The sequence below is a fragment of the Cyclopterus lumpus genome, chromosome 9 (assembly GCF_009769545.1).
Source record: "Cyclopterus lumpus isolate fCycLum1 chromosome 9, fCycLum1.pri, whole genome shotgun sequence".
Classification (NCBI taxonomy): Eukaryota; Metazoa; Chordata; class Actinopteri; order Perciformes; family Cyclopteridae; genus Cyclopterus; species Cyclopterus lumpus.
In genome coordinates, this window is record NC_046974.1 from 17,872,321 (window position 1) to 17,893,277 (window position 20,957).

The window sequence follows — 20,957 nt, forward strand, 5'->3', positions numbered from 1 at the left end:
CTGAATTCATCCAAACTTATGCCCAGATTCTGAAAATAAACTGATAAAAACAACTGCATGTATCAGAAGGCCACTGCAAAGCAGAATACCAACCCTTCATCCTTTCCTTATCGTCACTGCCCGTCTGTCATTTACTCACACGTGTCACACTTCCTGTTCTCCTGTGCATACCTTCATCCAGAGCATCTGAGGCCTCTGCTTCTCTCCTCCTCCTCACGGCTCTTTGTTTCTCCTCGAGCCTCTGTTTTTCTGAGTTTGCCTCATCCCATCTCCCTTCCTCCATTAGCTTCTGGTCTGGTCTCAGACGGCTGTCGGTCAGTCCCACTCCGTCCTCCTGCTCGTTGAGGGTCAGTGCCAGCGCTGAGAAGTAGTACATGTTCTCAGCGTTCTCCCTGAGAGAGGAAATAGACCGGAGTTAAGCGGTGTCATGATCAATGATACTGACTGAATATTACAGCTGTTATGCAACTACTCCTGAAGAGTGCCTTACAAATATAATGCATTATTATTATTATTACTCCCACATTAAAATGCACTGCCTCATGGGCCAGATGAAGCTTACGGGAGAGGGTATTTCTTCCACAGCAGCTTGGGAGACAGCGTCTGATAGACCGTCTTCTGCTTGCCCTCTGATCCGCTGCCCCCTCGGCTGCTCTGGATGATCTTGGCACTCTCAATTTTATCATCCCACGTACCAGAGAGGATGTAGTGAGCCTGACCCCCACTGTCTGCCACTACACCCGTTACCTGGAACGAGCACAAGGAAATAAGAAAACTGAATGAAGAAACTATAGCAAGATATCTTGGTATCACCATCTCCTTTCTTTTCCATTTTAAACACTTAAATACACAATCGCTTCGGTAGGACACAAGTAAATTTCCATTAGCTTATCCGACATTATTCACTACCAAGGAGGGCAGCATTGTGCCCCATTTTTAGATAATTAGTGCACCTCTGGTTACCTCACTGCAATGTGACCTCAAACCAGGAGCTTTTTCTTCATTACACTTTATATTTGTTGGCAGTGTCCAGCAGGAGGCAGCATCAGACAAATTAACCCTGCACTGTATGGTGGTCTGAGGTTGGGTACTTAAGTGTGAAAAGGATGCATTTACCTTCCGTGGAACGTCCCTGGAAAAATAACTGTAGGGAGAAAACTTGAGTTGGCAGGTCTCCTTGGTCCTGTGGTTCACAATCTCAATGTCCCCCGACTGCACACATACAGACAGAGTGAGAGAGACAAAGAGAATCATAGCATATCAACACGATTACAGTGTTTACAGCAGAGATGTGGATATTTTCAAACCACGTATTCAGGTTTCTCAAAGGTACCATGTGGAGGTATTGGTGCAGAAACGCATTATAAAAAGAACATTTAACTTTGATTTCACTATTGCTGTGGAGCAATGTTTTAATGAGCAGGTCTTTATATGGTTGGTACGAGGTCACACATGCATGATAAACATCTCCGTCGACTGCTGAGGGTCACACCTTTCAAGTCTCATACCCAACCACACACATTCTTATCTTTTACTGCATTCAACAGCCATCAAACAAAAACCTCACGGATTGTAACACTGTCACATGCTGTAAGCTTTAGTACAGTGATGATACGCTGATGCGGTACAGATCACTTTCTCTGGCTTCACTCCTGACAGCAGAGAAGGCAGGAGCAGCATAGTTTTCATAGTTTGACATGAAGTTGTGAGGCTGACCCCGTTCTGCACCAGAGGGCAGCAGAGTGATGCATGGAGGCGGTGAAAGAGGCCAAAGGTACTGAATGCAGAAGGCAAAACGTTGGAGGGAGGAATAAGACAACAATACCAACTTCTGTGTAAATACATACTCACATGTCGTAACAGCTTTTTTGGAAACATTTTGTGTGTATATTCTCACTAGTCTAATGGTCATGCTGAACGTACACAAAACTCCACAGGGTGCCTTTAAATCACATACATGCATGAACACTGCTGCGGAGTCTGGAGCCCAGATAACTCTGTATTGCACACACACCAATATAATAAATCAGAGATGTTGAATTGCCTTATTGTTTTTTAGGTCTTCTTCCAGGGTTACACACAAACATGAGTACGCACACGCGCTCACACACACACACACACACACACACACACACACACACACACACAAGCACACACACACACACACACACAGACACCCCCACACAAATTGATACGACACACAGTGGAAACAGGAAAAAGAAAAGATAGGCAGGAACATAAACTATAATTATACTTTTAAACAAGCAGACACAATTTCTTACAGACTGAGAGACATGCAGATGTAAAAACCTGCCCCTCCCCCTGTATAACTGGGTCATTTGACAGAAAGAAGAAGCTGTTATTTTAGGGTGTTATCGCAGATCAAAGCTCTAATAACGGAAGAAGCTGAAGATCAATCCCTAGAGATTGTGAATCGTCTTATTCTTGTGCTGTAAGGCTTTGATTTCCTTCTTCACAGCACTTTGTTCTGCTGGTTTGTATCACACTGCAACACAGAAGCAAGCACATCCATAGGCTGCTCTGGGTTGTTGGTTCTGAGCTGTGGATGAATTGGTACCAGTAAGACAAACAGACCTGGTCAATCCACAGCTTGCCCACTATGATGTTGTGCACTGTGGAGGTGACCTTTCTCCACACGTATTGGTTCCCACTGGAGTGGAATTGCAGGTGAATGGCACCTGGGGAAGGACAGAGACACAATACTATAAGAGAAGAGACATATCACAGCTGCTTTGGTACCTTAGATTGTGTTGTCTTAGTGTACGATTATAGGTTTGCTAATGTTTTCTAAAACACATGTATAACCCAAAGTCATCTCTTTGTAATGGCTGGTTTACCTCGAGATAATGAGGTGTTGAGCAATTAGCAGGAAAAATGGTCAAGAACGTTAATTTACGCACAAATTCGCTCCTCTCACTTTTCATAGATAACGCCTTTTGTGAATTGGGTTTTAAATGGTGGGTCCCCAGTAAAAAAGTTTGGGAAGCGCTGACATTTAGGCCCCTGTGCACAGGCATTCAATTTCAACATCTATTTCCAGTGTGACCTAACTCTGGAAGATTAATAACATGAATTTCACAATAAACACTGCAATTTAGGGATTTTTACATGGCACCTCACAGTAGCCATATAACAGGAAAGAAGAGCCAGATAAATCCCACTGCATGCTCTGGCTGAAAATGCATCTATCAAATCTCACTATTTATCTGAGGCACCAGTATATCCATACTTTGTGCATGTGTCAAAACGGTCATAAAACCCTCTTGATTCATTCTCACACACTTTTCCTCTATTGTGTGTCAGGCAGCACAGTCATGCACTACTCTCAAGTGGGAGTCCTGCTTTTGCTTCCCCAATCCCCACTGAATACGCAATGTCTTACCCAGAGGCATTATGGAGAGGTATTTGCCACGGAACTTGCTGGCGATGGTGATTTCCTGCCACAGGGTCCAGCCTCGTTGGGAAATCACATGATGTGCAGCTGCAGGGGGGTGATGGCTCACCTTAGAAGACATATAGACATAAAGGTAAAGTATATCCACACAAGCAGCAAACGACTGGCACTGCGTACTCACACTGTGCGCATGCACGCCAGTGAGTGTGCAAGCAAAAACTCCCTGTGGCCATGCTGTTACCTGCTCACACAGCGAGCGGTAGCCGAACTCCTCCCTTCGATCGAGCTCATAGGTCTCACCCAGGAGGGGGTTGAAGGGCTTGGCTGTCCGGTGGACCGTGGTGGAGTAGGACGAGATGGAGAAGGCAGCGACCAGGCACATCTGCTCCAGGGAGGAGTCGCAGCGCGCCGCCTTGTCCAGAAGCTCATGATACTCCAGGTCCTCAGTGAGGCGCTGCAGCATCGACAGAGGCTCGTTGAAGTTCACCTGAATGGGCGGATCAAGAAGACGTGAGACACATAGATTTATGTTCACCAGCCAGCAAGGAGGAGGAGGGCCATGCCCAATACACTCACAGGCATGGGAATTTTGGAGAGCTCCTTGCCGATGCAGTTCTTCATGATGCTCCACAAATTGAGGGAGTAGTTGGGCTTGTCTGGGACATGTGTGCGCCTCTGTCTGCGAGGCTGAAGCTCTTTCCCTGACACATCGTTACAGCTTGGAGACATCTGGGGGAGGATGAGACGGTGGTCTTATAACTTTGTGTGAAAAGCACATTTGATATATACAAGTTTGAGAAATACTTTCAGCTTCATGCTCAACTTGGCAGCACATCCCCAAACGGTGGAGACAGAATGACACCGAGTGAGAGACAGAGGATGCTGATGTGTGATTGAGAGAGGAAGAAGCAAGGGAGAATGTAGGGGAAAGAAGTGCAGATGTTTGACTGGTAACTAACATTTAGTGGAATGAAGCAGCTGTGTATCTTTGGCCCCACAGGGGGGACGAGGACACCGCGGGACACACATGGATAAAGGCTGTGTGTGTCGGTGTGTGTGTGTGTGTGTGTGTGTGTGTGTGTGTGTGTGTGTGAGCATTGGGATGACTGTAGGATAGGAAATGGGGACTGTGAGAACAACAAGTGAAAACTGTTATTTATTTATATAAATCAATGAGCTGCGAGCTTTTCAGCAGCACAAATTAATCTATATCAAGATTACAAGTCAGCAGTGTCCACACATGTCAGTCCTATTTGTCAGACACTTACATGATCGTCCTGGTTCCAGTCATTGGGCTGACCTCCGCTTGCTCCACTCAAATTACTCTGAGAACGCCTGGAAGAGAATACAAATCATTTCTATAATAAGTACTGGACACACTCACTCAATGTCCCTCTCTCTCTATTTTGCGCACACACACACACACACACACTGGATATGTTGCAAGACACGAGCAATAACAATGATGAGGAAAAGAACACTTAAGTTACTTGAGATAATCTAAAAAAGTGAAAACAGAAAACACAAGCTCTGCAAAGACAGGTGGAGTTGCCAGCAAGAGACCGACTCCAATGCAGCAAACAAATATACCATAATCATTCTGAGAGAGCGATAACAAAAGATGCAGGAATACTTATATGCATGTTTTACTTTGCTGCAGGAAAGCAGACAGAGGTATCATCTTTTAGTCTTGTCGTCTGTTCAGCTGCCAAAAGTCAAATTCATCATCCACATTCTTTTTTTACACTAAGTATTCAAACTAAACTAAACCTCCCTTCCTGTATCTGTCTTTCAGCTGATCTGCTGCTCAGCAAAATAAGAAAACATGGAACCCTGTGAGCGACTGACCTGTGCTGTGAGTTCTCAGTGGCGGTCACTGTGATAAATGCAGGGGAATCCTCCATGGCATCAAAGAACTCAGTATCCTCATCTTCATCACTCGCCTCTTCTTTGTGCAGCCTCTCACTCCGCCCTGTCAGGACACGTGCACATATACACATGTGAGTAAATGCCAATCGCATCCAACACTAGCGGAGCCATCACACGTGGTGAGCTCAGGAGAGAGCAGTTTATAATCACACACCCATGGTGATTAATCAAGGAATAATTAGCTTAGTCAAATTGGCAATGTTCCTGCTGGTTAACTCGCCTGCAATGGGAGCTCCTTAGGGTGTGCTTCTAATATTCAGTATCCGACATTCAATTCAGGACTTTCTAAAAGTGATTCTATTTAAAGACGAGAGTAAGCTGTGACCTTCAGTCAATGAACAACCACCAATTTGAACTAAATGGACTGTATTATTAGAAAATAGTTGTTGTTCATCGTATTCTTTCAAAACCAGCTTCTGTTTAATACTACTTAGTAAGATGCAAACGATTAATTTATTCAATAAAGATTACGACGTCCTTGTCCAAAACACAGAAGACGGTTATGAACTGTTCAAAAGAGAGCTGGCTCATGTCTCTGGTAAGCCGTTCCTTTACAGCCAGCATCATACTGTACACAAGGCAGAATAATTAAGTGTAGCAATGGTTTTACCTGAAAGCAGCTGAACACCAAAGTCCTTCAAACAATAAATGGTTGTTTTCCAAATGACCAACATGAGCCATTTCTGATGTTCTGCCTACATGGTTTGTGTATAGTCTTGTTTACCGTTATGAAAAGATTGCCTTCACGGTTAAAGAATACCAAAGTTGACTGTTGGTAGCCGAAAGAACAAAACCACCTCTCCGGTGGTTTTATTTTTATTTTGGGGCGGGGGGGGTATCCTCATTAGACAGCAGAGAGAGATGACAGGAAATGATGGACCCAGCTGGACACATATTGGGCCCATTAGGGTTCATGCCCCACTAGAGAGCTGCGCTCACTAAATGCGGGGCTACTTGTGGTTCCTAGAGTCCTAAAAAGTAGGATGGGAGCCAGAGCCTTCAGTTATCAAGCTCCTCTTTTATGGAACCAGCTTCCACTTTCAGTCCGGGAGGCAGACACAGTCACCTCATTCAAGAACAGACTTTAGACTTTCCTGTTTGATAGTGCTTATAGTTAGGGCTGAATCAGGTTTGCCCTGGTCGAGCCCCTTGATATGCTGCTATAGGCTTATAGGCTGCTGGGGGATGTTTTAGGATACACTGAGCACCTATCTCCTCTTCTCTCTCTCCTTATGGATGAATTTACATCTCTCGATTGCACCTTATTAACTCTGCTTCCTCCCCGGAGTCGTTGTGACTTGACGTCTCATAGGGTCCATTGGACCTGGCGGTGTCTGATGCCTGGTGAGCCGGCCTCCTGCCTTGGCCTCTACTGATGCGGCCCGCCCCCCCTCCTCTCTACCTCCTTCTGTTTCATGGATTGGAGTTCGATTCATACATTGTCATATTCATGTAATGTGTTTATGTAACTTTGTAAATGCTGTTCATTCTGTACACATGACATCTATTGCATCTGTCCATCCGGGGAGAGGGATCCTCCTTTGTTGCTCTCCTGAAGGTTTCTTCCCTTTTTCCCTGTGAAAGGTTATTTTTGGGGAGTTTTTCCTGATCCGGTGTGAGGTCCTGGGACAGGGATGTCGTATGTGTACAGATTGTAAAGCCCTCTGAGGCAAATTTGTAATTTGTGATATTGGGCTATACAAAATAAACTGAATTGAATTGAATTGAATAGTCAGCATCTTAAACCCTAAGCCACGGGGCAACCGATTCTCCAGTTTTAAAAACTAACACTTGTTTACATCCATCTCCCGTGTCTTCCTCCCTGTAGCTTAGAAACGTGCTATAGGAAGGTTACATCACTAAGTGCTGCCATTTTTCTGGAGAGGGCAGTCTTACACAAAAGGCAAGGCCATGGGCTACAGGGATCAATAAGTGTCATGTCATCTGATGTTTTCAAGAAGCTGGTTATAGACAAATGGATGGACAGACCTACAGCCCTTGTTGGAGATAATTGCCATCTCTAAATTAGTGATAATCCAAACCCTTTGACACAACTTATCAATGTCTATAATATTGAGCCACATGCCTCTTAGTATAGTGAGGTCCATACTGACAGGACTAAGTAATACAAAGGCGTCTCACCCTTGTTGGTGGTCGGGGCGCTGAGTGAGGTGGAAACCAGCGTGGGTGCTGCTCTCCACGCTCGCTCCAGGCTGTTGTGCTGCTTGGCTAGCTGCTCAATGGTCTCCTCTAAGTGGGTACGCTGCTCTCGCTCATACTGCAGAGCCCGCTGCCATCTCCTGCTGTGAGTCTCTGCTAGGTCCAAAAAGTCTCGACACGCCTGGGGGAGCACACGCACACAAGAAGATAAACACACACACACACAGCGAGTTTCATTTCTACGAGTTAGTCGGGAAAAAGATTAATTTCCTTCCTGAAATGAAATGTTTTTTTTATTTACATTTTTATTGAGGTGCAACTTACTTTTCACTTGCAATGACAAACAGCTCAGAAGTTTGCATTTAATGGAGATTTTGAAAAAAAGAGAGAAGTCTAGGTAACACCTTCATAAACCCATTGAACCCATAAAACCTATAGGAACCTTTTTTTGAGTCAACAGATAATACTATACTGACAATGCTGCCTAGCTTTTACAATATATATAATATAGCCGCAAACACAAAGCATTCTGTTAGAAAGCCATCACTTTCTGACCTCATCCCTTTTGATTTAAACATGTTATCCTACATTTGAACCTATATCAGAGTGTTAGAACATGGTTTGATTCAACAGAATGAACCACCATTCAGGAGACGGGGACCCCTCAAAGTTAACACACATTGGATGACTAATGCTTCAACACAGAAATCTTCTTCAAAAATAAATCTATCAGTATGTTTTTTGATCAAAGAAGGTCCTAAAATGACAGACTGGCTGTCTGTGTTTTTTTAAAGAAGATATCTGTGTCTGTGGGTCAACTACTACGATATAGGTCTGCACGTAGGAACAAATATGATCAAATAGAAAGAGGTGAAGTTAGAAATTGATTGATTTCTGACGGACAATATGCATCATGAAAATGTCATGTGACAGTCATTGAGCTGTCAGCATCGTGGGCCTCAGAGGAGGGTTTCAGAATAATCATCATAGCCAGCCATTGTTGCCGATGTATTCCTCATGAGCGGAACAGCCCATAATTACAAATGGTCCTTTCAGTATTTGCAGCAAATGCCTTTTTGGTCCCAGAGCAGAGGGGCAGTTGAGAGTGAGCTGGAGGGATGTGTCACTCAGATCATCTCTGTTCTCTTGCAGAATCACTTTGAGGCAGCAGGAAGAGAAGCAAGGACGCAGTGACCTTACTCCTTGCTAGATTTGTTCCCAGACAGCAGGTACCCCAAAAAATACATATATTGTTTACCATATTGAGTTTACTTGTTGTCTTGAAAAGCATCCTCACTGACAACAGAGAGAAGTGAAACCAGAGAAAGAAACAATATAAACTGATAGCTAAAATTACAATTTAAGATAAACCCTGTATTACTTTTACAAATGCATCAATATTTCTTGCCATACATGAATATGAGCGATCCCTGATCCTCATAAGTGGTCTTTGATAAACACAAAAACTTCATAACTAATAATTGTATTATATGTTAATAGTACTAAATTATCCTGACCCTTTACAAAAGTTACATTTAGGTGGCTTTAGATGTTTTAGAATATAACTCTTGTTTGCTCAAAACAATGCATGGAAATCACAGAATATCTGTCTGTCAAATTCTTACCTCCAGCAGTCCTGAAGTGTCTAAGCTTCAATGTCTGGGACTCGGTTTAAATGTTAGACGGGCATGTGACACTGTGGGTCACTTCCTCAGACATCGATATGAAACTCAACACCAACTTAAAAAGTATGATAGTTCCACTTTTTTTATGCTGAGTCCAAACACAGACTGCATGTGACTTCCGTTGGGGGCAAAACGGGGTTGATAAAGGCTAAAAAAAAGTGAACAGGTATGCAGAAATTAAAATAGAAAGTCCTAAATGAGTGACGTAGAAAAGACCGAGTCAAGTTCCATGTGATCAAATCAGGCCAACATTAAGAGGTAGGTGTGTGTGAAAGCATGCACACACCGAGGGGCGAGAGCCTGGATTCAGTGACACACGTGACCAGTTACATCACCACTCAATGAACTAATGCAACCCTCTCCTCAGGCCGGGTTAAGATCACAGAGTACATGCACTTGTGTCCTGCCGTGATGGCCTCCCTCTTCCCTCGACCCCTCCTCCTTTCCTCCCTCCTTCCATGCATAGCCTATTTTCTTTGGAAAGCACATAAAAACCACAGCAACGTCCAAGTAAATGCCTTAACAATGGCTGGAAACGTGGCTGCAGGAATCCAAATACCCATATGTCCTGCGCTGCCGCCTGCTTGAAAAGAGCATTTACAAGCCCAACTACAGGGAGTTTGTGGCAGCACTTCTTTCTCATTAGAAGCACATTCTTGGCTGACCTAAGGACATTTTAATGAGTTAGGCAGTCCAAGAAGATCTATTGTATTGCTTGTCAAACCAATTCAAGTACAATAGATGACAGAGAGAAACCAGGGGCTCATCATTTTGAACTCGGCCTGTGAAATCTAGATTTTCTTTGTCTCAAGTCCCTCAATGACTAGCACATGCTTCAGCATATCACGAGTAGTAACGTCCTACTGTCTGATTTCAAACCTAATCTTAAAGTAAAAATACTTGCCACGACTAAATCTGACTGGATTATTTTACACCTAATAGCCAGACATTTCACAGAAAAAGAATAAACAAGAGTAAACAATGAATACAGAATGCTATCCACAAAGCAATTGAGAGAAGCAGGAAGAAGAGACAAACCTTGTGTGACTGTATGTTTAGTCAGAGCAGGTCTGTCCGTCTAACTGTGGTCTCCAAGGCTCGGACATTCCTCTCCAGGCAGGGAGGGTCGAGGGGTTGCGAGGGGGGAGGAGGGGTTATTCCTGTCTCCCCCCCACCCACTATCATATCTAGTATCAATCCTTCAGCACCTCAACTCTCCCCGAACTCTCATCCACTACTAACACACTGTAAAGCCAATGGTATTTACTGTTGAGGAGAATGGACCCGGGGCAGATACAGTGGAGCATATGCTGGTTATCACATCCAACACACAGTGAAACCTGAACATTTGATATAGCTGATAAGAAAAAGCTAAACTGCAATATGTTATTTTGAAAGAGTCATTTTCTTTTTTGCTCTTCCAGACATTTCTTCTTCTTTCTTTAAGTTAGTTTCTTGGAGAGGAGCGTTTACTTCAAAATCATATCTTTTAGTTTTTTTTACTTTGAAACACAAAGTTAGAAATAGTTGTGTTTAAGTCGGTTGAACGGGATCTGCATCTCCAGCCCTGCAGCTCACAGGCTGCTGTTCAAAAGGCCACACTGTGAAGGGATCTCATCGCTCAACGCACTAACTAGGGCATTACAGACGACTGGCATCCTGTCACGATGACCGTGCAGGACAACGGGCACTCAGCTCACTGTTCCAGCTACTTACATTGATCATAGCATTGGAAGTGATGCGGAAGAGGGTGGCTCGCTCGTTGACTGCCTTGATCTTCTCCCCTCCCTCCACGGGGACCTTCAGACCTTCAAGTTCACTCAGGGAGCGCTGCAGGGCCGCCCCGTGCTTTGCGATCAGGTCATTGCATGTGCTGAGGTCATCGAGCTTGCTGACAAGTATCTTCAGGGTGCCCTGAATCTCGCTGCGGTCCGACTGGGATGCCGGCTCCTCGTCCCCCGAGTCATCTGGAGGGTAGAGGTAAGAGGTCAGAGGTCACACACCATCTTGAAAACGAGACGGTAAATAAGACTTGTGAGGACACCAATCATAAAAATAAGAAGACAAACAAAGACAATTTGGAAACGTTTTCCTTTGGTAATTTTAGGCAACATATCTACTTCTTTGCTGCTGGATGATGAGTCCCCAAGCTACCGTGACCAACACATATCCAACTTCTCTATTTCCCAGTGGTAAACTGGTATAGGCAGACGTAGCATTGTATAACTAATTTCTATGTTTTGGTGTTTGATTTCTAAGTGATGTTCGTAACGTTTAAATGATAAAAAGACCAATTACATACAACAATGATTTGTACTACTGATGAAATTAGTTTTAGAGCATTAAATATGACCGAGTAGTCTTTGTTAGCTTATCAAATGTACATGTAAGCTGTATCAGGGCATTTGAATACAGACAGCTTGTCCATAACCATGAGCCTTTGCGGTAGCAGCTGCCTTTTCACTGATGTCACTAAAGAGAGGTTACTCAAGTTTAAACAGACCATAGAACAGTGTTGCAGCGTCAGCCTTACATTACACACACGTATGCACACACCGCACGCACAAGAATCACAGACAAGAGTGAGACCAAGGTCAATACACAGCCCAGTGACAATGTAAAAGGACCACATACAGCAAGAAAACCCAAGTTTTCTGAAATAAAGTAGATGAGAAGTATTTGCACACCTGAGTATCAAACCTCAGTTTCAACAAAAGAATATTTCCCAACATAAAAAAATCTGGGTTTGCGTTTCAATAAATCCAGCGAACAAAACAAGCCAATGTGGCAGCGAGGGATTAATGAAAACAACTTCAATGTCAGCGTATTCACTCTGGATACATTATTGCCAGCTGAAAAAAGGGTAACATCAACAACCATCCCACCAGAGGAGTGACATATCAAACTACTGCCAAAACAGAGGGCACGGAGAAAGATAAGGAACGTCAGGACCAGGACGACTGTGCATCTCAACAAGGACAATGGATTTAAAAGAGCAGCGTTAGAGTCTCTGCACCCGTTCGTCCACCCTGCTGACCCCAACGTCTAGAAAGATGCTGTTCTGCTGTCGTCTACACGCCACCATACAGAGTATGCTCTGTCACACTGAGGCCTGTTATATAGCTGAGAGGAGACACTGTCACAGTCTTAGAGAGAAGCCGCACTACAGCAACACTTTCTTCTCGGAACAAGGCAGCTGGCTGTGACCTCGCAGTGGAAGAGACTGTCATCCCTGTCAGGCTTATTTACAGTACACCATGTAGCAATAACATGGATCTCCGCCTGGGGGATGCTGGTAGTCTGGCGGTCTGAGGACGACATTGTGTAACATCAATATACGAGGGTGAGCAAAGGGGACAAAGACAAGCGAAGAAAACAATCTCTCACCGTGTTTGCATTCCCGGGCATCCATTACCACCCAAAAGGTGACCAAAGTTCAGCCAGGAAGAAGCAGCGCACACACACACTGAGCTAAAATGTCAGAGATCATGTGTGAACATCTTGGAAGGGCTTTCGGAGAGACACAACTGTCTGGCCATTAGAAGGGACGGACAAAAACATATCAATAAAGACCCTGCGGAGGAAAGCAGACGAAGAAGAGGCTGAATCGGACCACGAAATGAGACGGACAGCTGCAGTGCAGAGGATCGCTAGAGGCAGGGAGAGAGAGGAGTACGCTCAGAGAGTCGGACAGGATAATGAAAGAAGCCTTGAATTGATAAAGTGTGACTATGACAGAGGAGCTTTCAACAGATAACTTAGTTGGCCAGTTGATGTATTTTTGAACTTCCTCCCACGAGGAAACAATAAGCCTTACATTTATGAATACGCCCCCAAGATCAAAATTAGTCATCAAACATATTTTAACGACAACAGAAAAGAGGAATTTACATGTAAAAATATAAAGAAATTATATTTAGTTATATATTTGCCATGTGATAAGTGGAAATACAAAAAAATGGGATCAAACAACTACCGTTAGATTTGAGTAAGTGTAACTCAAATTTGATATACAACAACATTTTGAAAGCTTTTGATCAGTTGGAGTGGGATTAATTTTTTTTACACTTAATTTTATATGGATTACAATTCTCTATTTCACCCCCAATGGCTGCTGTGCGAAACAAAAATAACCGTTTCACTTTCTTTAATCTCCAAATTAGGTACAAGAACGTCTGATGTCTCTGCTTCTGTCCGCCGTTGCTATTGAACCGCTAACCGTTAAGGAATTGAATGAGGTCAGGAGTATAAAGTATGGCTTTATGCAGATAGTTTTGCTATTGTGCCCGTCGGACCCTTAGTTCAACCCGATTTAAAGTCAATACAGAACAGTACCTGGGAATCTGGATGCCGTATATAACGCAAAGCTAACTTCCTGCCCTTGGAGTGAAAAGATCAATACAATGAAGATGAATGTCTTGACTAGGCTCCTTTATCTATTTCAAAGTCTCATCTTTCTGAACGAATCATTGTGCAGCTCCATACATAAATCTTCATCTGGAACAATACATTGGGATTAGATGAGATACAGTGTCCTGTTTCTATATTGTGAACATCTGACAATAAAAAGACAATGATCAACCTTTTGAAAGGCTAACTAACACCCAGGACGTTTTCTCATGTTTTGATTAGATTGATTAGATCACACACATGAACCAATAAGTAATCCCTGTTAAGTAAATCTGCAATACCATAAAAACAGCAAATATGTTTCTTTGCAAACTTATTGCAAAACAGACAGATCTACAAAACAGGCAATTGTTATGAAAGTGAAAGCTACGTCAAAGACCCCTTTGGACACACTAGTTAGAGGAAGGTTTGCTGAGAGTGAGCGAGGATTCCAGGTAAAACAGGACATAATGTATCCCTTAAATCATATTGCTGTGTATCTGTAAGGAGCAGATTAACAACTAAACATTAGAGACTCAACCTCAGTGCTCTTATCATGTCCACATTGGGGAGTATGACATTACAGAGTAGGATCTAGATAATATTATACATTATATATGATAGTATACTGCTGGAGGGAATCTGGGTGGTGGCTCATGGGAGGCTGTATCTGGAGAGCATTGAACACATTGTAAATAACAGTGGATTGGCTCAAGCTGACAAACTATATCCAATGTTAAATGATGATGTTGACGAGTAAAGTAAAATATATGTGACGACATTGGCAGCACTGCAGTGAATGCTCTTATTATTCCCCTCATTTTACTAATGAGTTCAGCAACTTTAAGCAACGACACTTAAAAATAAACTGTCACATGTACCGGCGCCTATTTGTTTAGGAGACTCTGCTTGCAGCACGTCACCTGCAAATGTAACTCTCTTTCCCAAACCTCAGTGAAACAAGTTGTGAGCTGAAAGAACACACACTTTGTATGTTAGCGCTGCTGCTCAGACACCCTTCAGCGGCAAAGACAAACCAGGACACAAAGCTTTCTTTGATCCATATGAAGCCTCCACAAGTCAGAAATGCGCTTTCTGCAAATTGCTTTTGGTTCACGGAGCCAGATCCATGTAGGATCAATAAAATGTAGAGCGGACCGGACTAGGGATGAAAACCCTTTAAGATAAACACATTCTATCAAGTGTATATCACTCAGATCCGGGATCAAAAGTAAAGACTGCATTTAACAGTAAACCTGTGTCAATAAATACTCCATATATGCTGTCTGTGCATCGCTGACACACACACCCTAGCTCGCCCCCTCACATTCACAACCACTTCCTTCCCAACAACAGATGTGGATTGATGGCTCTCCGTAGCCACGTCGCCCCCACGACGCACGAGTAGGAGCCCATTACCACGCCAATCATGCCTGAAGGGCGGTGCACCTCCCCCTTCCCCCACCATCCACCACCTCAGAGGACACCCTGCGCAGACACAAGTGCACGTCTGTTCCCTGTTCCCAGTTCCCATGCGTGTCTCTACTGAACGACTCAGAGGTTGATGATATAATTGAAGGAAATATCTGATAAACACACATCCATCTTCCATCCGTCCTCAGCGTGTGCTTGCGGACGCCTTTTCTCCCTTCACTCCCTCCTTATCTTTGTGTCTAGCGTAAAACGGCGAGAGAGAGAGAGAGAGAGAGAGAGAGAGAGAGAGAGAGAGAGAGAGAGAGCGAGAGAGAGAGAGAGAGAGTGTAATTGGGAGCAGTGGTCTCGCTGCCGTCCCGCTGTCAGGCTCGTCTTTCGTCCCTGAGGACGGGCTGTCAGGCTCGTGGAGTCGGGGCCTCCGGCTGACAAGACGTCACCCTGTGGCAGAAAGACGAGCCCATCAAGCCTCTCTGGATTAAAGATGGTATTTGAACATATAAGGCCTGACCAGATGGGAAACAAGTGTCGGAAAACAAATTAAGAATTTTTTTTTTTTTTAAACTACAAGCAGAAATCAGATTCTCCCTACAATGTTATTTTATTACTAAATCTCATGACCCTTGTTAGTGGACATGGACCACAATGTTTTAGTATGAATGGTGATTCAAACCAATGCATACTGTATCAACTTAGTCTCATACAACCGCCCTGCAATTAATCCTTCTCTTAGGAATTATGTTACACGGTATTAATAATTATATCTCCAGTTATATTTTGGTCACAAACATAAACGCAGCCTGTATTATGTCCACAGCCAGCCTCTGTTTGTTTTTATGGAAATGCTTGAACAAGTGTAGTTTAAATGTTAATAATGTACACATATTGTGTCTCACGATTAAAGTCCCTGAGGCCTTTTCCTGTATCATGATCATGATCTTTCTATAACCGTACACAAGTTCTGTGAGTATCTAAACATAAACATACAACACAAGCACATTTTGCATCGCTAGAGCGGATGTTGTAGTAAACACATGACAGATGTTTACTTTTCAAATCAACATTGTGTGACTTGCCAGATATGTTAATCTTTTGAATTACAGTGTTATAAAGGTTTCTATATTAAGTTCACCCTCATTCAAAAATAAATAGACAAAATATTAGAAATCCGTTTCACCAAAAATCTGAAATATTATTGCAGGACTGTTGCATTTTTTAGTTTTAGCACCAAATGAACAGGATGACACAATCATGATGATCAGATACTGATTCCAATTATCCAGCCTTAATGCGGTTACAATCTGAAGCCCACACAGTGGTTATATACCTGTGGTTCAGCACTGATAGCAAAGTGAGAGGGAGATGAGTGTTTTTGCAGCTGTTACGATGGAGTGTGCAAAAAAGAAAGAGAATATATGAAGGTTTATCAGAAACAGAAGAGGGAACGCGGTAGATGAAGAGCGAAGAGCGTCCCGGGGGAGGGGAGCGTAATCCTCTCCAGTAATTGCTAACTGGCACCATATATACGTCCCCTGAGATACGTCACGAGGAGACAAACAGAGGAGACGGCAGGTTAAACCCAGTAACACGGCGCTCGGCTCTCCACAAGCGGAGGAGAAACTGTGCAGTGCAACTCATCACTGTCCCCAGAGCTCTGCAGCACAGCTCTGCAGCACAGCTCTGGCAGCGGGTCCAATCGAACACGCTCCAGAGGCCGCACACAACAAAGGAAAAGAAACAACAGCAACCAGGCAATGTGTTTTAATTCAGTCACATTTTATAATGTGCAAGAGTCGACAGAAAGAAAAACAATCAGACTGCTGACCACTAAGCTGTAGATTTATATTCTGGGGTGCGGAGCATATTTGATGGATTCCCAGCTGGTGCATCAAACCTGTAAGAGGCAAATAGCTCTTGCTTACTGCATAACTCCTACAGTCAAAAGGTTGAGGGCATTAATTATCATCTCGCACAACCGAAGACTACTAACTGAGCTCATCTACTCAAGTCTGGTCACTGGCAGGATTTCACAGGAAATTACAGCATTAATAAAAGTGAGCTTCTTCATTGTCTGATTTACACTGTATCTACAGTATGAGAGATTCTTAATCATTGGAAGGCAAAGAGCTTCATTAAAACCCATGTATGCGAGAGTGTGTGAGCATACATTAAATAAATGCATGTCTTTATTTACATGCATGCACACAGCTGCTCAGGCTGTGAGAGGAGGAGGGGCTGTGTCGTCCGCTGCCCTGGCTCATGTAAACCAGGGCTGGTATATAGTATAAAATGAAGATAAAAATGTAAAACAATTTGAAAGACACGCCTCACTAACAGAGAAACCGTATATCAGGTGCATCTCCCCAACAAAGTGCATGCTGTGTGCATCGCAATTGTAAATGAACGTGCAAACACATCCTTGAGATGCAGCTTTATTGCTCACTTAAAAAGGTATAATCGTTAACATCTCCTTGAAATCAAATTCGTTGTGTAAATATTATTTACAGTTGCCCCCTTTTCTGAAATAGGCATGCGGTGTATTTCTGTAATTACCTCTCAGGCACGTGGGATTCACAGGAAGTTATCCATACATGCTATCCAGCATAACTTTTTGTAATTTTAACCCCCAGATTTCAGAGACCTGAAATATTAAACCGTGCTTGCTGTTACCACGGTAACCATGAGTGTCAGCACCTTATGCAGGTCCCGAATCGTACGGAGTCGTGGTTGATTACTATGTTCAGATGTATTCATCCCAGCACTAGGATGATTTTAACATTGAGACGATACAAATCTGTCGACAAGTCACAAGTTCTAACAAGAAGTCACAAGCAGTATGTGACAGTTTGTGCTATTGCTGGATGGCCGTCACTGTCTCTTCTTAAACACTCTGATCCTGTGGGTCAGTAACCCGGGAACACAGCTAGATTGTGATCCATCATCCTAATTGTCCCGGTGCTGGCGCTGTGAGATAATGAGCCATGAAGGTAACCATCAAACCAGAGAAGAGCCTTCACAGAGCAGTTGTAGAGGTATCTCTAAAGTACCAGGGGCTGACCCTGCACTCTGACCCCTCTTAATAATGTATACAAGATGTGTAGAGACGATGAGTATTTGTATCTAAGGAGGGATACAAGTAAAAATGTCTACTGTCAAAAGGTACACTAGAAAACTACAAAATATTGTACTGTTTTGATCTCAATTTCTGTGATCAATACAGTACACGAGGCAGACTTTCTCTGTCATTTTGTAAGGGTGGAAAGATATATACGCCCAGAGGTGTTTCACAACTGCATGGTCACTTAAATGTACTTAGACAGAAGTCACTAAATGTTTGAGAGGCACGAAAGATTGCAATCAGGTTAGTCAGCATTCAGAATTCATCTCCACATAAAGTTACATTTTCTGTCGCTATCCTCTTCTATTTTTCACAAATCCCAAATCCCTGCCTCCAACAGGAGCACAGCTTTCCCGACCGTGACAATGACACGGCTCATACCAGATATGATTGTGTGGCATGTGTGAGCTGCGACATTGTGAGGCCTCTTATTATTCAGGCTTTATTATGTGTTACTTTTTTAAGCAGTGGCCCAGTTGGAACCGACGCTCTCCACTCTACTGAGCTAAAGTAGTTCCTACTGGCCCTGAGCCAACACTTAACCATTTTTACTGAGCTCATTTACATTTAACGGTGTTCCAACAACTGGTCTTTATTTCGACTGCAACAGAGGTTGATTGTGTTGCTCGGTAAGAAACAGAGGGCACTGATTTACACCCACAGTTATTCTCATATGTCTGTTATGTGTAGATATCGATTTGTTAGTTGTGCAAACAGCTACATAGTTGTTTATGGACTTTGAATGATCGTCTTTCGATACAGGAAGAGTTTAGTAACGATTCAACAGTTTTTAAAATGTCCATTGTTTTAAAATGGGCTCAGCCAAACTTTTTCTATGTAGCAGCCAATTCAACAAGAAGAAAGTGGCCAAGAACTACTCATCATATTAATATTTATTCACATATCATAACTCAACACTCATCTCCAATCCAAAACAGCATGTAGCACGTCAATGTATTTTCTGTGTCAGATTTAAACTCACACAATGGATGTCCGTGTAGGCAACGCCAGTATAAACCCAACTATTATACACAAATATTCCCACTGATACACACATACAGGATATTCGTATGGAGGCTTTTGATCCGTCACACTATAGAGGATGATGTCTTTGGTGATTTCAGTTTTAACTTAATCACATCTCAACATTCATATTGCCTACTATGAAAAGACTTAAAACAATATTGCCTATACCACCAATGCCAAACTCATTTCAGTGAACAAACGGGCAAACTGGGGAGCCCAGGGCTTAAGAGCACAGCTGTTCAACTCCACATTGTCCAACTCTGCCAAGGGCAAGAAAACTGATGAAGTGAGAGAAGTGAAGAGACAAAAGAGAATGAGCAGTGAGTAGAACGTGAGTTAACCCATTTTTCATTGCTCCTTCAAGAGTACATATATATATATATATATATACATACATATATAAACACATACATACACACACACACACACAGTATATCCTATTAAATCAAATCCAATCCTATTAATCTGTCGTCCTTACGCCTCTCACCACAACTTTTTCACTTTAGGACCCTGGGAAATACAGCAGGTCACATTTCACACTTCCGGATGGTGCAATGAACTAAACGTGCAATATGCAAACACAGATGCACATTGCCAACACAACACGTAAGCCTGGCAGACTCAGACTCATCCATATGCAAATGTGAGGTGGAGCAAGCGCAAAGAAGAGAGAGGAAATGAGTCTGAGCGAGAGCAGCGCAGGAGAAAGAGGGGAAAGGGAGACGGGGACTGCATGCAGTGAGGAGTGCAGGCGAGAGGACACACCGCTCTTTTTACAGCATGAGGCGCTGCATTGTGGATGGAGGCTGCAGTGATGTGAGCATCCGTGGCGACAGATGACAGATGCCAGAGAGAGAGTGAGGAAGACGGATAGAGGGATGACAGCTACCTCTCAGACACACGATGAGGAGGCGATAGCAGGATGAGGAATGTGTTGTCGTGGGACAGATGGAGAGGAGTGTGACAGCTCCTTGCTAATGTTTAGCCATAGCTGTACTGACCCTGGTTGACTTTACTGAGGCAGCCCGAGTTGCAGAGGGAGCGGACCGTCCCCGCCTCCCAGCAGCCCCGGCCCTTCATCCCACTCTCTGCAGGCCTGATCCCAGTCCACGCTCCCTGAGACGCAGCGCTGCCCTTGGCCTCTACATAATCCCAGCGAGAAGGGGGCAGAGGCAGCGACTTTCCCTGTTCAGCATCGCAGCGTGCACACACATACATGCATACTCACACGCTTACATACAGCGCACAGACAGGGGAGCGATGCAGGCGCTCCCTCGTGTAATTCCTATCTCCTCTCGTGCATTGCTTCGCTCGCTTCCGGAAACTCACGCGCACACGGGACACACACAGAGCTCGGCACATTTACAATTCTCCTCCACATGCTTCCCTCAGTGCAGTGCAGACTGTTAAAGGGAGGGAGGAAGTGAGAGAGGGAGGGAGAGAGGGAGGGAGAGAGAGAGGGAGTGAAGCAGCGAGGAGATAGAACTCTGCAGCCAGCAGTCATCAACACAACTAAGACCAGAATGCATTGCTGCTTTTCGTAGCCTGATAGAAAAAGATAACTATTTCAGGAAATGGCAGAGATGGTATTAAGTAATGGATTTGTCACTTTAAAATTACACAAGGAGATTATGTACGATGAGACACGGGGGATGAAAAGATTTCAGATTAAGTTTCAATATATCGACTCAGAGTGGTGCTTCTAAACCAAGGGCAAAAGGTCAAATAAAACATCCTTCAGTAAAATGTCTATTTCCTCTTCTGTTGATTGACATGTCCTTCCTATGTTATCTTCTCAGAATCT

At 43.5% G+C, this 20,957-nt stretch overlaps 1 protein-coding gene across 3 annotated transcripts in view; it reads right to left on the minus strand.

The window, feature by feature from the left end:
- si:ch211-106a19.1 (uncharacterized protein LOC561797 homolog) overlaps positions 1–20,957 on the minus strand; it is a 40,121-nt gene that overhangs the window by 5,498 nt on the left and 13,666 nt on the right. For 2 of the 3 annotated variants that reach the window (XM_034541191.1, XM_034541190.1), the window contains 11 exons: positions 10,906–11,156; positions 7,487–7,685; positions 5,264–5,387; positions 4,684–4,750; positions 3,992–4,144; positions 3,657–3,902; positions 3,404–3,524; positions 2,596–2,699; positions 1,117–1,212; positions 563–747; positions 172–392 (listed from right to left, as the gene is read on the minus strand). In XM_034541191.1, the coding sequence (XP_034397082.1) occupies positions 172–392; positions 563–747; positions 1,117–1,212; positions 2,596–2,699; positions 3,404–3,524; positions 3,657–3,902; positions 3,992–4,144; positions 4,684–4,750; positions 5,264–5,387; positions 7,487–7,685; positions 10,906–11,156 (1,767 nt within the window). Of the gene's footprint in view, positions 1–171; positions 393–562; positions 748–1,116; positions 1,213–2,595; positions 2,700–3,403; positions 3,525–3,656; positions 3,903–3,991; positions 4,145–4,683; positions 4,751–5,263; positions 5,388–7,486; positions 7,686–10,905; positions 11,157–12,576; positions 12,912–20,957 lie in introns of those variants that run through there. The other variant, XM_034541192.1, reaches the window with a different exon arrangement.